At 55.4% G+C, this 13,981-nt stretch overlaps 5 protein-coding genes across 5 annotated transcripts; 2 read left to right on the top strand and 3 right to left on the bottom strand.

The window, feature by feature from the left end:
• Positions 1–266: 266 nt before the first annotated feature.
• On the bottom strand, positions 267–2,280 carry V2A60_000617 (multicopper oxidase-domain-containing protein; the record flags this gene model as incomplete). The annotated part of the gene is made up of 3 exons (XM_083251986.1): positions 267–1,371; positions 1,466–1,949; positions 2,022–2,280. The coding sequence occupies 3 exons, from the start codon at positions 2,278–2,280 to the stop codon at positions 267–269; spliced, it is 1,848 nt and encodes a 615-aa protein (XP_083108112.1).
• Positions 2,281–4,944: 2,664 nt separating this feature from the next.
• On the top strand, positions 4,945–6,344 carry V2A60_000616 (uncharacterized protein; the record flags this gene model as incomplete). The annotated part of the gene is made up of 5 exons (XM_083251985.1): positions 4,945–5,091; positions 5,166–5,214; positions 5,271–5,515; positions 5,641–6,187; positions 6,238–6,344. The coding sequence occupies 5 exons, from the start codon at positions 4,945–4,947 to the stop codon at positions 6,342–6,344; spliced, it is 1,095 nt and encodes a 364-aa protein (XP_083108111.1).
• A 72-nt stretch (positions 6,345–6,416) lies between these two features.
• Positions 6,417–8,189, bottom strand: V2A60_000615 (uncharacterized protein; the record flags this gene model as incomplete). Its single annotated transcript, XM_083251984.1, has 4 exons — positions 6,417–7,122; positions 7,171–7,469; positions 7,521–7,618; positions 7,688–8,189. The coding sequence occupies 4 exons, from the start codon at positions 8,187–8,189 to the stop codon at positions 6,417–6,419; spliced, it is 1,605 nt and encodes a 534-aa protein (XP_083108110.1).
• Positions 8,190–8,798: 609 nt separating this feature from the next.
• V2A60_000614 (glycosyl hydrolases family 31-domain-containing protein) lies at positions 8,799–11,354 on the top strand (the record flags this gene model as incomplete). The annotated part of the gene is made up of 1 exon (XM_083251983.1): positions 8,799–11,354. The coding sequence occupies one exon, from the start codon at positions 8,799–8,801 to the stop codon at positions 11,352–11,354; it is 2,556 nt and encodes an 851-aa protein (XP_083108109.1).
• An 80-nt stretch (positions 11,355–11,434) lies between these two features.
• V2A60_000613 (uncharacterized protein) lies at positions 11,435–13,030 on the bottom strand (the record flags this gene model as incomplete). The annotated part of the gene is made up of 1 exon (XM_083251982.1): positions 11,435–13,030. The coding sequence occupies one exon, from the start codon at positions 13,028–13,030 to the stop codon at positions 11,435–11,437; it is 1,596 nt and encodes a 531-aa protein (XP_083108108.1).
• Positions 13,031–13,981: the final 951 nt, after the last annotated feature.

Here is a 13,981-nt window from a genome sequence, read left to right as displayed (position 1 = left end):
TACAGATGGTAGTAGGAGTTTTAATCATGCATAGATACCCCCAGGTCGCTTTCTGTAAGATGTGATCCATTGACCTCAAAGCAAGGTTTGCTGGCGTATAATCAACTGTCAATTGAGATTTGGAAAGAATGCTGGTGGATAATTGTATTTTCTTTGTAATGCGTAAATGATGAAAAAGTAAATGATTTGGTACATAAATGATGAGAGGTAGTTCCTTAATACAAGTAAGATGATCAATATATCCAGCAGTAGTATGACAATCGCACTCAATGATACTCGAGATATTCATCCGGCACTTTCGGCCAGGCGTCCACCCCATCCAGCAGCACCATGTTCATGCCGCCCATCATATGGTTGCTGATATGGCAGTGCAGAAGCCACGCGCCCGGATTTGTGACGTGGTAGCGCACTACCGTCCAGATGGTGTCATTGACGGCCGCCGGCGTGTCTATCGTGTCCCTACGCGGTGGGTTAACGAGGTTGAACTGGCCCGGCGCCTCCTGGACGGCCTCGTCCACCGACGCCCACTTGAACGCGCCCGTCCCGGACCCGATCTTGTACATCTTGTTCCCGTGCTTGTGAATCGGGTGCGGGGGCATGGGGGCCACGGACGCGAACAGCACCAGGTCGACCCAGGTGTCGTTGCGCGTCGCCAGCGTAACGTTGTTGTTGTTGTTGCTGCCGGCGCCGGCGTCGGGCGGCCGCTCAAACAGCAGAGGCGGCGTGCCCGACTCAAAGTGGTCGGGCTGCAGGCGCGTGCTGTTCAGAGCCCACAGGTACGACGCGCCGTCAATCTTCATGTTGAGGACGTGCAGCGCGTCCGCCGACCGCGGGATCGGCTCCTCGGGGTACGGGTGCGCGGCCGTGTCGCGGAAAAAGACGGTCGCGGGCGAGAGCGGCTGGGCCGAGATGCTGATCCACGGGACCGACTGCTCGACGGTGCTCCTGTTGCTGCTGCTGGGGCATTCCGACGCGGCGCCGACGACGGAGAGCACGGCGTAGCTGGTGATCATCTGCGCCGCCGTCATGGAGTTGAAACGCATCTTGAAGTCGCCGGCCCTGGCCGGGCGGACGAGCACCGAGTAGCGCTCGCCGTTGGCCAGCGGGATGGCCTGCACCCTTTGCGGCACAACGTAGCCGCCGTCGACGGCGTACACCCACATGTCGTGCTCGTCGATGGAAAAGGCGCCGGTGGCAAAGTTTGTGGACCCGAGAACGTTAAAGGATACCCAGTTATCCTGGACGGCCTCGAACATTTCCACCGGATCGGTGCCGTCCTCGCAGCCGTAAAAGATGTCGCGCGGGAGGGCGCCCTCGTTGAAATTCTCCACGTCACCGCCGAATGCGGCCATGACGTTGGGGGGGAGGCAACTAAAAAGTATAAGTGCATGCCCGCGTTAGCCATCATCCATTACATCACGTTCAAGAAAATCGGGCTGTGGCGCGGCGCCGAGACCCCTCTTACCCTCTGTCCGTCAGAGCAGATCCTGGAACCAGTGCAAGGTCCTTCAGCTGCGCAGCCGTGAGGCTCGCCTGCATGTCGGCCGCAGCGAGACACTGGACCCGGCCCTTGCCGTTGAACAGGATGCGGTCGTAGCAGGGGATCTCTATGCCCGAAGCTAGGGTGATGTTCCACTTCTCCATGGACGTGATGTGCATCAGGTCAAAGATGGCGACCGCCATGGAGAGCTCTTCCGCCCGCAGCATGGCGCTGACGTTGGCGCCAGCAGCGGTGATGAGGTGGAACGGATTGTCCGTCCCGGGGCGAGGACGGATGAAGATGGGGCCGTAGAGACCGTCCTCGATCTGGTCGCGGACGTGAGAGTGGTACCAGTAATTGCCGTGCTGTGTGGCCTTGAACCGATGAGTGAAGTCTCGCCCCGGGGGGATGGGGAGCTGCGTGATGCCGGGCACGCCGTCAGACCAGGGAGTGTCTTTCATCTCGATTCCTATACGATTCTTTGCATTAATACCTGTTGGCTCTCCTCGGCCGTCTTCTGGGCAGGCAAGGTTAATCATACCGTGAAAATGGACAGTAATGTCGAATGGTGACTTGTTGACAACGTGAACGACCACATTGTCATCTTGGTTGAATTTCAGCTCAGGGCCAGGTGTCTGGCCATTGACAAGCAGCATGCTGCGGGATATTCCCAACGGCGCGTACTGTTCCCAGGTGATTTCAAGCTCAAAGGCCCTGACGCAGGCGGGCGCGGAGACGTTGGCTGAGGGCACGAGAGGCAAGCTCGCCGCCGCCGCCAATTGCGCCGCCGCAGCTGCCATGATGCTGGCGATATGCCACGAAGATTTTTTCCACATGATGACAACGTGGTTGCTGTGCACAAGAGAATAATAAAGATAAAAAAGAACCCCAGTCCAAGAAGCTGGCGGGGAGACGACGCAAAAGATATAAGAGAGCTATCAAGTGAGCAGGTCGTACCGAGCACAATAGCCAGATGCAGGTCCGAGACAGCGACTCAGTTCATTCACGCTCTCGTGTCTTGGCACTGAGTTGCTTTCTCCCATTGTTCGCAATGTCGGCGCAGGAGTGCGGTCGGAGGATCGCCTCCAGCTCAGCAGCGGCGGCAGGACAACAGCCAAATGCTCACTACCGTCATTCCCAAGGTCGAGCCGGAGCGAATGCCCATCTGGATACGAGAGCTGCGTATCCACCCCCTTCTCCTGCCTGCCTGTGTACTCGTCCTGTCCCCCCCCCTATCAGTCGAATCATAATAAGAGGCCCGGTCATGGCCGGATAGCTCCATATCCCTGGAATGCGAGATGATGGCCTCGGGAGGGGAAAAAACTGGGCACGACGAACCGCAAGACCGTCACTAGCCAATCCCGTGTAACAGATGTGAGTCGCCTCATTTCTCCACAACCCTGTATGGGAGCATTGACGCCCTGATGGAGGGGGTGGCACATTCTCGCGGGCGGGCCCCTTGAGGTGACGAACAAAGGATTTTCGGGTCACGGCTCCAGAGGTCCGCCCCCGACTTGCAATCTATCTATCCATCGTCTGATGTACGCGACCGTATCAGTAGGCAGCGTAGACTCTGTGCGCTGGCAGCTTGCCGCATTCTTTGCTTCTCGGCACACTTCACCCGCGAGTGTGGGAGTTATTTCGCCCCCATGCCAGCATCCGCTAGTCTGCGCAGGAAGGATTTGTTTTTTTGTTTTTTGCCTCTTATTTACGGAGACGTAATAGAGTGGCTGAAAACTCATATGCGCGCTGCAGGATAATCACAAGGGTATTTACCGAAACAAATCATCTCCAGGGAGAAACCTCCCTTGCAGTGATCATGACTGGGCCGGGCGTACCTTCCCAGCAATGCGGCCTTGGTGCCGCCCAAAAAGTTGCGGCAACGCTTTCTATCATTATCGACAAAAAAAAAAAGATTATCCGCGGACCTGCACGACATCAGAGTCGGTCTTCGCTGAGGGTCCCCGAGGATGCTACCGGAGACCTTGACTACTTGGTACTCGGCAGCCAACCACCGTTTCGCAACCTCGCTCTACCCTGGCAGCCGAATTGACCAATAGTGAGGGTCTGATATCGAGCTTCTGACTCGGATCCGCTGAATGAGAACGAGACCATCTGTACCAAGATCTTGTGGAGCAGCCAGTGGGCTACTTAGTTACCATCGATTCGCTGTTGCCAGCCGGCAATACTGCTAACAGTTACCAGTACCAACTCGAGAGGTCGATGCGCCGTGCTGACTCGTCCAAGCCCAGAAAGGATGATCGGCAGGTACATTTTGTAGTCTGGTGCGCGGGGCTGCTAAATATAGGGCATCTAATGTAAGGGCGGTAAGGCTGGGATTGGGTGTTGGGGCTTTTCGTATGAGAATAGAATCCTATAGCCAAGCCATTTCACAGAACCGAGTCAGCAACTCGATATCCGACCGTTAGTTAGTTACTAAGTAAGTAGTGTGCAGTTCCTAGTCAACTAACCAACCCCAGTGTTCACAGCCCCGCCGTCTCTTCAACGGAACTGACGCCATGGGCCTTAGTTCTGTCTCTCTTGACGAGTTGTCGTACCTTGACTCCTAGACCAATTGGTGTGTACTGAGTACTGGTTGATGAGACATGGCCTGGTGCCCATTTGGTGTTCCGATGGAACGTTGTCGCCTAGTTTTTCGTCAAATGGTCTCATATTCTGAAAAATAGTCGTGGCACTTCAATTCCAAGATAGTGCGGCCCCTGGTGTTTGATGGTGCCAGCATGGATCGCTCGGGCAATGAAAGGAGAGTTGACTGCAGGTTCTGGCGTTTTCGGCTCTTCACAAGGTCGCAAGTCAACACAAGATATTGAATTGCAGATGTAGCTAGCTTGCCTCTTCCACTGACCAGCCCCAAGACGATAGTCCACAGCCGTCATTCCGTCGCGTATGCAACCAGGTGGTCTAGCCGCTTTGCTGTATAAATTTATCCTATATGAAATACAATTCTCGAGGTTCAGTATCGGGGTCCTCGTCTTACTTTAGTATCAATTTTATCAACTTCATGTAAATTAAAAAGTCGCCTCTTTTGCCGTCTTCCTTCCGCTTACCCGGGACCAACGTCGAACAGCCGGGAACTTGACCCTCGGCAAATCCGACGGATATGAGGCATGGAACAACCAAGCCGGCACTGATACTGATCCTATGAACAGCGGAGTCATCGAAGAAAGTAATCATGGACAAAATATGACAGCGAATGATAGAGTTCGATGCTTTCCAGTCCTTTGTAGACCCTGCTGACATGCAGCACACGGTATGTCGCTGTGGCGGGGATCGATCGCCATTCGGCCAAAGACGCCACCACCCGTTGCAGCACTGAGTTTTCCGCTAAGCAACTACGATTTCTGACAGCCGAACAAACGACCGACACGCCGTGAGGGTGTCCAGCTCATAGCCAGGCTCAAAAGTATCTTTAAACTCTCATCGCGGATAATCGAAACTGAGGGATGACCGAGGCTGCACACGCTGCTCGCCCCAGTGTTGGGTGCAAAGGTTGCGGCAATGCCGCTACCACGCTTCAGTGCCCGACGTGCCTGAAATTAAGCGTCAAGGATAGCTATTTCTGCTCACAGGACTGCTTCAAGAAGAACTGGGTATGTCAAGTCTCCAGTCGGTGACGAATTGACAGTAGAGTCATCCTTGCTAATGCCATCCAATGACTCGGCAGACTGTGCACAAAGAGCTGCACAAGTCGGCCCAAGATGCCGCAAAAACGAGTTGGTATTGCCCGCGCCCGACGTCAATGATGTGCGGCTAATGAATCCGACATCAGGAGGCGTGTACAACCCATTTCCTGATTTTCCATACACTGGATCAGTGCGGCCTGTATACCCCCTCTCGGCAAGACGCGCCGTCCCCAAGTCCATTGGACAGCCAGACTATGCAGATACTGGCGTGCCCACGAGCGAACGCATGCTCAACAGAGCCAAAGTAGACATCTTGGATGCTGCAGCACAGCAGGCCATGCGAAAAGTCTGCCAACTTTCTCGAGAGGTCCTGGATATTGTTGCCGCAGAGGTAAGACCAGGCGTCACGACAGACTACTTGGACGAAATATGCCACAAAGCATGCCTGGAACGAAAAGTGAGATTTCTCTAACAAAACACATATCCTGTAAAATGGACTAATTTTTTTCAAAAAAGTCTTATCCCTCGCCACTCAATTACAGAAATTTTCCCAAGTCGCTTTGCACATCGCCGAATGAAGTCGTCTGCCACGGCATCCCAGACCAGAGGGTTTTGCTAGACGGCGACATTCTCAATCTCGACATCTCCATCTTCCACGAGGGCTACCATGCTGATCTGAACGAAACATACTATGTCGGCGACAGAGCCAAAGCCGATCCAGACAATGTGCGCCTCATCGAGACGACGCGCGAGTGCCTAGACGCTGCGATCAAGATTGTCAAGCCAGGGACACCGATCCGAGAATTCGGCGAGGTGATTGAGAAGATGGCCAATGAGCGTGGATGCACTGTCGTGTCTACCTGGGGCGGCCACGGAATCAACACCAATTTTCACCCGCCTCCGTGGATCCCTCACTATGCGAAGAACAAGGCTGTTGGGGTGTGCAAAGCTGGCATGGCCTTTACCATTGAGCCGATCCTGGCACTGGGGAAGCCAAAAGAGCTGTACTGGCCAGACAAGTGGACGAATGCGACAGTGGACGGCAAGCGCACTGCTCAGTTTGGTGGGAAGAATCAAAATCTCGCTCGGTAGACGGATGCTAATCTGCCACAGAACATACTCTCCTCGTGACAAATGACGGCGTCGAGGTGCTGACGGCTCGGACTGAAAATTCTCCTGGTGGCCCAATACCGATGCCAACCCCTGCGCCCACGAGCTAGAAAGAAATTGATGGCATCGCAGAAATATGCACGCTAAACGTTTATTGAAGCCGGGTATGGAATTGTAAACAGCTAATAAACATAGATGAAATCTTCATTCTTCAAGTCTGTGACATCCTCAAATGCATGCTCACCGACATTTCCCTCCGATTGGTTGAGCGCCTCGTTCACGTTCTCAGCTTTGCCGTTGCTCATCATGCTTGTATCGGTAATATGCTCAGACTTGTTGAGCGCCACTCTTCGTTTTGCCTGCCTCATGTTGAGGATGCGAATGAGGAGCATGCCCGCCATGATGAGCGCTGCTAGGACGATGAAGAGCGCTAGATTGACTCGCAACCCTCTTGTGTACCGGGGCTTCTCGCTAGGCTTGAACAAGAGAGGCCCGATGATATTGCCAACACTGGCGCCGATGAAGAGCATCGCAGTGGTGACCTTGCGCTTTGTGTCTCCGCCTGTGTTTTGCCCGGACCAGGAGTAGATGAGCGGCGAGATGCCAGGATACACGGAGATGATGTAGTAGCCCACGAGCAGCACGGCGCGGCTGCTGGGAGCACGACCGACAACGAGAAGAATGACGCAGCCAGCGATGGGAGGCAGACAGAGAAGGAGCAAGACGATTGACTTCATCCCGATGCGGTTGGAGAGCCCTGCACCACCAAGAGTCGCAATCATCTGCACGGCGCCAAAGGGCATGTTGAACAAGATGGTGGTGAATTTGTCGAAACCAAACGACTCAATGATGAGGGGACCAAATGTTGAGATGCCGCCACTCGGGATTCTGGAAGCATGTTAGAAAGTGTGCGCCATGCAGCGGAGGGTAACCCACGAAATGACGAGCATCAAGAAGAACCAGAGATAGGTCTTGGGGTCCAAGAAGGCTTCCAGGACATGATCCCACTTCCAGACACCAGAACCAATTCCCATCTGGTTCATACGAAGCCGCTCAATAGCGATGAGTTTCTCTTCATATTTGAGAAATTTGGCTTCCATGGGAGAATCGGGCATGAAGAAGATCATGACGATGGAGAACGCTACAGTGACGCATCCGCAGAAAAGGAAGATGATTTGGTAAGAGTGGAGATGCGAGCTGATATGGCCGAGTCCGTATGTCAAAAGGCTACCGAGCTACAAGGACATCAGCAGACAGCGAGGTAGCGCATGATTGGCCGGTCCTACCATGTTGACGATGCCGAGCATCGCGTACCAGGCAGCATTGCGTGTTGTCTGCTCGCGGCGGCGATACCACATCTGAACTACTGCAATAAACGTCGGAGCTTGCCTTTTGCGTTAGCATGAAAGCGAGCGGCACACGATCCCCCTCCCCAAGTTGAGATCCGACCTACCGACCGACGCCTCAAAGGCGCCAAGAAGCAATCTCGCCGCCATCAAGCCACCGAACCCCTTTGCCGCCGTCATGCCGCACAACACGGCGCCCCAGCAAAACACCATGACGGAGATGAACTTGCCGAGTGGGAACTTGACGAGGCTGTAGGCCACGACGGGCTGGAAGACGAGCTGCGCGACGTAGACGACGGACCCGAGCCATGAGAACTGGTCGCCCTCGAGGTTCGTGTCCCTGATGAGGCCAAACACCGAGGCGTACGACAGCGTCGTCTTGTCGAGCGACTGCAGGCAGTAGACGAAGAGAATGATGGGCAGCAGCCGCAGATCGATCTTGCGCAGGATGCGCTTGTCATCCTCGGGCGTGACAGTGACCTGGTGACCAGCTTGCTGAAGAAATAGCGCCGCCTTGTCCTGCCCTCGGGCGATCGATTTGCTGGGCTCGACGTCGCCAGCACCCTCCAGGTGGGCGACGTTCGTGGAGTCTTTGGCCTGCGCCTCCATTCTTTTTTTTTTCTGAGAATGTCCAACTGCGGCGGATCGTATAAGCGACGAAGCAGTCCTTGCAGAAGCACAGGGTCCCGGACAGGGTGATAGGAAAAAGGCTTCGAAACTGCCTCGAGGAATCCTCCGGTAGTTATATCCCGAAACTTTTTAAGCTGGCTCCCACTAGTGCTTTGTTCCCCAGAATCACTGTACAACAGTCGGCGCTTCTTCGCCTCGTGTGAGCTTTCCCCGTGGGGAAGAAGTCGTCAAGAAACTATGGGGTTCGGCAATTGGCTGTGTGGGTGGCGTCGGTGTTCGGGAGCTTTCTCCGGTCGGCGTTCGGGTCTTTTCTCCGCTCCCACCGCGCTCGTGGGGGTGTTGAGTGGTGTCGAGTCGTTGGCACGAGCCGCTGGGTTCCAACTATAGAGTGCACCAACGAAGGCGTCTCTGATGTTAGTGCCCAGCGTGCGGGGGGGGCTGCGGTAGCCGGTGGTAGCATCGTGCTGCGTCGGCTGTGGATCTACACAGGTACAGAGAACTGTTTGAACTGAGCTATAAAGTCCTCATGCCGCTCAGTTGCGTGATACCCCAAATGCAAGTTTTCGAACTTACACGACCGAAAAAGCAATGCCGCAACAACAAGAACGAGTCTTGTCCGGGTGGACAGTGGCGCAGGCCAACACCACCGGAGCACAGGAGCCACGAGTGCTTCTGCTGAATGACAGCGATGCTGAGAATGTTTTCCAATTTTCATTCGAGACTCTGCGATCCAATGTATTCAGAACTCGATTCACATCGCAGTCACATCCTCTACCGCCTCATCCCAGTGCCGCTCCCATGAAAGCGGATCTGGACGGGGTCAAGCTGTCTATTACATCCCCCTCTGACACGGCAAGAGAAATTGAGATTGGAGATGTTCTTGTCAAGCTTGATTGGACAGAATCATCACCGCTCCTCTCTGTGGCTTACATTGAGAGTTTAGACAGCCCTATTCTGCAAGATTTACCGTTCCGCGGATACGCCGTCGACGGACCAGGTGTGGCTCATTACACGCGCTACAATCGCAGCACTCTTCACGTAGGCCTGGGCGAAAAAGCCGCTCCCATGGATCTTTCGGGACGCAAGTTTGAAATGTCGGCAACTGACAGCTTTGGATATGACGTCTACCGCACTGACCCTCTGTACAAGAACATTCCTCTGCTCATCAACGCGACGCCAAGCGGCTGTGTCGCCACCTTTTCGACCAGCCACACCCGGGGATTATATTCCATCGGCTCCGAAATGGACGGCATGTGGGGGCGGTACAAGGTCTTTCGGCAGGACTACGGCGGCCTTGAGGAGTACACTATTGTAGGGAGAACCCTGAAAGATGTTGTGCGGACCTATGCCGAGCTGGTAGGGTTTCCTCTTCTGGTTCCCCGGTGGGCGTTTGGTTACCTCTCTGGTGGCATGAAGTACTCCATGCTCGATGAGCCACCTGCTTCCGAGGCCCTTCTAGAGCTTGCTCGCAAGATGAAGGAGTACGACATTCCCTGCTCTGCGTATCAAATGTCTTCCGGATACACGGTCGCCGAACAGCCGCCCAAGACGCGCAACGTCTTCACCTGGAATCGGCATCGCTTCGCGGATCCGGAAGGCTGGATCGAGGAGTACCACAAGCTTGGCATGCGGCTCATTGCCAATGTCAAGCCGTACGTTCTGGGCAGCCATCCCGAGTATGAGAAGCTGAGGGCTGCCAACGCCTTCTTCACGGACCCCAACACCAAACAGCCCGCCATTGCTCGCCTATGGAGCGCAGGTGGTGGCGAGAGCGGCGAGGGCGGCCATATCGACTTCACCTCTGAAGCGGGGTTCAAGTGGTGGTACGACGGTGTCAAGAAGCTTCGCGAACAAGGCATAGACTGCATCTGGAACGATAACAATGAATACGTGATTACTGATGACAACTGGGAGTGTGCGCTCAACCTTGCATCTTTAGACATCCCAAAGGAGCTGCAAGGCCGCCCGCAAATCGGCATATGGGGCAGGAGTTTACACACGGAGCTCCACGGTCAGGCATCGCACGATGCTCTGGTCGACACCGACCCCGAGAGCCGACCTTTTGTTCTGACGCGGAGCGCCACAGCAGGGACGCTGCGATACGCCTGCAGCTCGTGGAGCGGTGACAACACGACCAGCTGGGAGAGCATGAAGGGGTCTACCGCCCTGGCCCTGAACGCCGGCGTGTCGCTGCTCCACTGCTACGGCCACGACATCGGCGGCTTCGAGGGTCCGCAGCCGTCGCCCGAGCTCCTGCTCCGCTGGGTGCAGCTGGGCGTCTACTCGCCGCGGTTCGCCATCAACTGCTTCAAGACCTTTACGGAGAACAACGTGGGCGACGTCATCGAGCCGTGGATGCACCCCTCGGTCACGCACCTCGTCCGCAGGGCGATCAAGCGCCGCTACGCCCTGATCCCGTACATTTACTCGTCCATGATTGACAGCCACCGCGAGGCCGTCCCGCCGCAGCGGTGGACGGGCTGGGGGTACGAGGGCGACGCCGAGGTGTGGAAGAAGCCGCTCACGGACGGGGAGACGCAGTACTGGTTCGGCGACGGCATCCTCGTCGGGGGCGTCTTCGAGCCGGGCGCCACGCAGGTCAGCATCTACCTGCCAAAGGGCGGCGACTCCGACGAGGGCTTCGTCAACATGAACGCGCCGTATCAGCATCTTCGGGCGGGTCAGTGGGCCACCATCGACGCGGAGTGGCACGGCGCAGGCATCGCCGTCCTCGCCAAGGTTGGCGCGGCCATCCCCGTCGGTCGCGACGTGCAGGTGCTCTCCCCTGGCGAAAAGACCAACGTCGCCGGCCTCCCCCTCGACGACTTCCGCGCCGTGGAGGTGTTCCCTCCGCAACGGGGCTCCGGTAGCAGGTGGTACGAGACCACGTGGCACGAGGATGACGGCGTCTCGCCAGTGGCGAAGAACAAGATTTCTTCATTCACCATCTCGTACAGTACAACAGATGAGGCCCTGGCTGTCAAGTTTACGAGGGATGAGAGCTCTGGATTCGGCGCTCCCTGGAAGAAGCTTGTCGTCGTGCTCCCTGTCGGCGATGTGCGCATTGTCCAGAGCAGTGACGGCCGAGCCGTCTCCGACCTTGGCCGTGACGAGCAAGGACGCAGAAGATTCGAATTATCATAGAAATTCCAATGAATAGGGGTCGTCCGATTAGTAACCATAGTCCAATTAGAATTATTCAGCAGACGCCAAGAGAAGAGCATTCATCCATCAATGTCACCCATCTCCCCAGCGGGCGCAACAAGGCCGTAAAAGTCACCATCTCCGTTCAGTGCGCCGAGTAGAATATCATCTAGCCAACCGATGCCAGTAGTCGAAGACGAGAATAATGTCAGACCAGGAAAGTCCCACTCAAAGACGAATTGGTCTGGTACGAATGAGTCCAGTTCGTCCGCCGGCTTGCGAAAGCCGTCGTCGACTGTGAGAGCTTCATCGCTGCCAACGCGTTCGCCCGTCTGCTCGTGCTCGTGGTGGCTTTGCAACGCCCGGGCAAACTTTTCGGTGCCGGTCTGCAGGAGCTGCAGATACATTTTGGCGGTGCTGTTGGAGATGCCAGTCATGCCCGCACCGCCCGCCGCGTCGCCCAGCTCCCGCGACAGGACAGCTCCGCAAGTAATCAGATCGTCGTTGAGGTTGTTGTCGCCGCCGCCGCCGTCCTCTTCTGGCAGGAGGACGCACAGCTTCAAGAGCAGCAGGTAGCAAAAGGCACACTTCGCCCAGACGAAATCCATTGCGTACTTTAGGTTGTGCAGATAACACCGCGGCTCCGCCATGATGGTCTGGAGGTGCAGCCGCAGCGATGCCTTGGCCATGGAGAGAATCGACCGCTGCGCGGGAGACATAAAGTCGACATTCTCCACACCGGCGGTCCGAACAGCCCGGCAGAGGGCCATTGTGGTCGCCCAGCACTTTTGGACGCGCAGATTTACCAGGATCCATGCCGGGATATTGGCCGTCTGTTGCAGTATCCGCTCCCAGTCGCCGTGCCAGAGGTCAATGTCAATCTTTGCGTCGCGCACCACGCCCAGTATGTCCTCCTCGTCTTCGTATACTCTCTTCGACAAGGATGCAAAGATGTTGGCTCGAAGGACATTGAGCTCAACCTGCGCAAACAGGAACCGGTCCAGAACTGTGGCATCCGAGCTGTCCAGGATAATTCTTGCGCGTCGCGGGTCGCCCGAGAATTTGAACGTCAGCATGTCGCCAGCGTCCACGTGCAGTATATGGCTTAGAACCAGCAGATGCAGCCATGTACGTGCTCGACGGAGTAGCGAAGCTCCATCCGAGGACCCATTTCCGCCCACCATCAGGGCAATCAGCTCATCGTACGCATCGGGCAAGCCCATGTTGATTGCGAGTCGCGCGGCGCTCGCAACGAGCAGCGATCGCTCCGCCGAGTAACATGCCCTGACCAGCAGCGCCTGGATAGTCTCCAAGGAAGACGAAGCAGGGCATGACATGACGCTGCCGAGCATGCGCTTGAGGTGGAAATTCAGCAGCCGCCACTGGTGCGAGTCTGTGCCGCACACGACGCGGCAGCCCACAGTACATATTGCGGCAAACAGGAGGCTGGATCTCTGCCGAACGCTTTGTAATGTGTCATGCCCGGGGTCGAATACGGGAACATAATGATGGCAGCCATCGAAAAAGGTGGAAAAATAGTGCTCGGCTTGCTCCAGAGTGATGAGGCCGATGGTCACGAAATCAGGTAGCCGCCCGACCACGGTGGTGAAATGAGACCTTTGACTTTTGCGAAAGAAAAGGCCGACTCCAGGTGACTGAGCCGCATCGTGAGTCATTTGAATTGAGTCGGAGTATCGGGAAACATTTCGGGCGTGATGGGCATGGGCTGGGTATTGGACGCCGGTCTCAGGACTGCAAGAGTCGGAAGTTATTGATGCTGTCGTTTGAATGCTTCCGCCACCGGTAGCGGAGTCGATAGTGCCGCCGATGTTTCTATCCATGTGTCTTTTCAAAGTTGATACTTGCTCGCTCAACGCGTCGATTCTTCTGTGACGATGAATCCGTCAGCTCTATCCAGCTCTAGAAATAGCTCGCACATACTCTTGGTAGGGATCCTTTGGCCGCTCGGTGAAATTGCAAATCTTCTTCAACGAACGGCATCTAGGGATGGATCAGCATGCAAGTCTACCCTGAAAGCCAATCAAGGAATTTTTTTTTTACCTTGTGCATGGATTCCCTCCGTCACATCTTACCTGACGAGAGTTAATGATTTGGATTGCTGGTGGGGGATTGGCTGCCAACCTTAGACGTCCGGCATGCGCTGCAGGCAGTCTATCATGTCCCGATTAGTTACGCAGCCTGTGGCAAGACGGTAAGAGGCACTAGCCGGTATTCGCTTTTTACGCAGTCTCGGCGTTACCGAGCTTCGTGAGTGTGAAGCCATCCGTAAGCCGTTGATGAATGGTTGAAACCTAGTCGGGCAGGCTGAGGAACAAAATGGCCACTATAATCAAGGAGGACAGGCAAAATAGTGGGAGCGCCACCGCCCCAGAGGCTTGGACTGAATGGTTGTTAATGGCCGTGGGGCAAGTAAATCGTCAACACTGTTGCACATGTATTTCTGATGTTTTTTGCGTTTACATTCTGTCGCCCATTTTGTTCTTTGCAAATTTCATTTTATGGAGGGACCGTCCGCGTTGCGACATGCCGAGTTACTATACAATTTCCAGAGTCAGCTTGGTCAAATCCTCTGCTAGATCGTACTTATTGAGGTTCACAATCCACAT

The sequence above is a fragment of the Cordyceps javanica genome, chromosome 1 (genome assembly GCF_051103115.1).
Source record: "Cordyceps javanica chromosome 1, complete sequence".
Lineage (NCBI taxonomy): Eukaryota > Fungi > Ascomycota > Sordariomycetes > Hypocreales > Cordycipitaceae > Cordyceps > Cordyceps javanica.
Note: the sequence above shows the minus strand (reverse complement) of the source record. Positions and strands in the feature narration are given on the sequence as shown.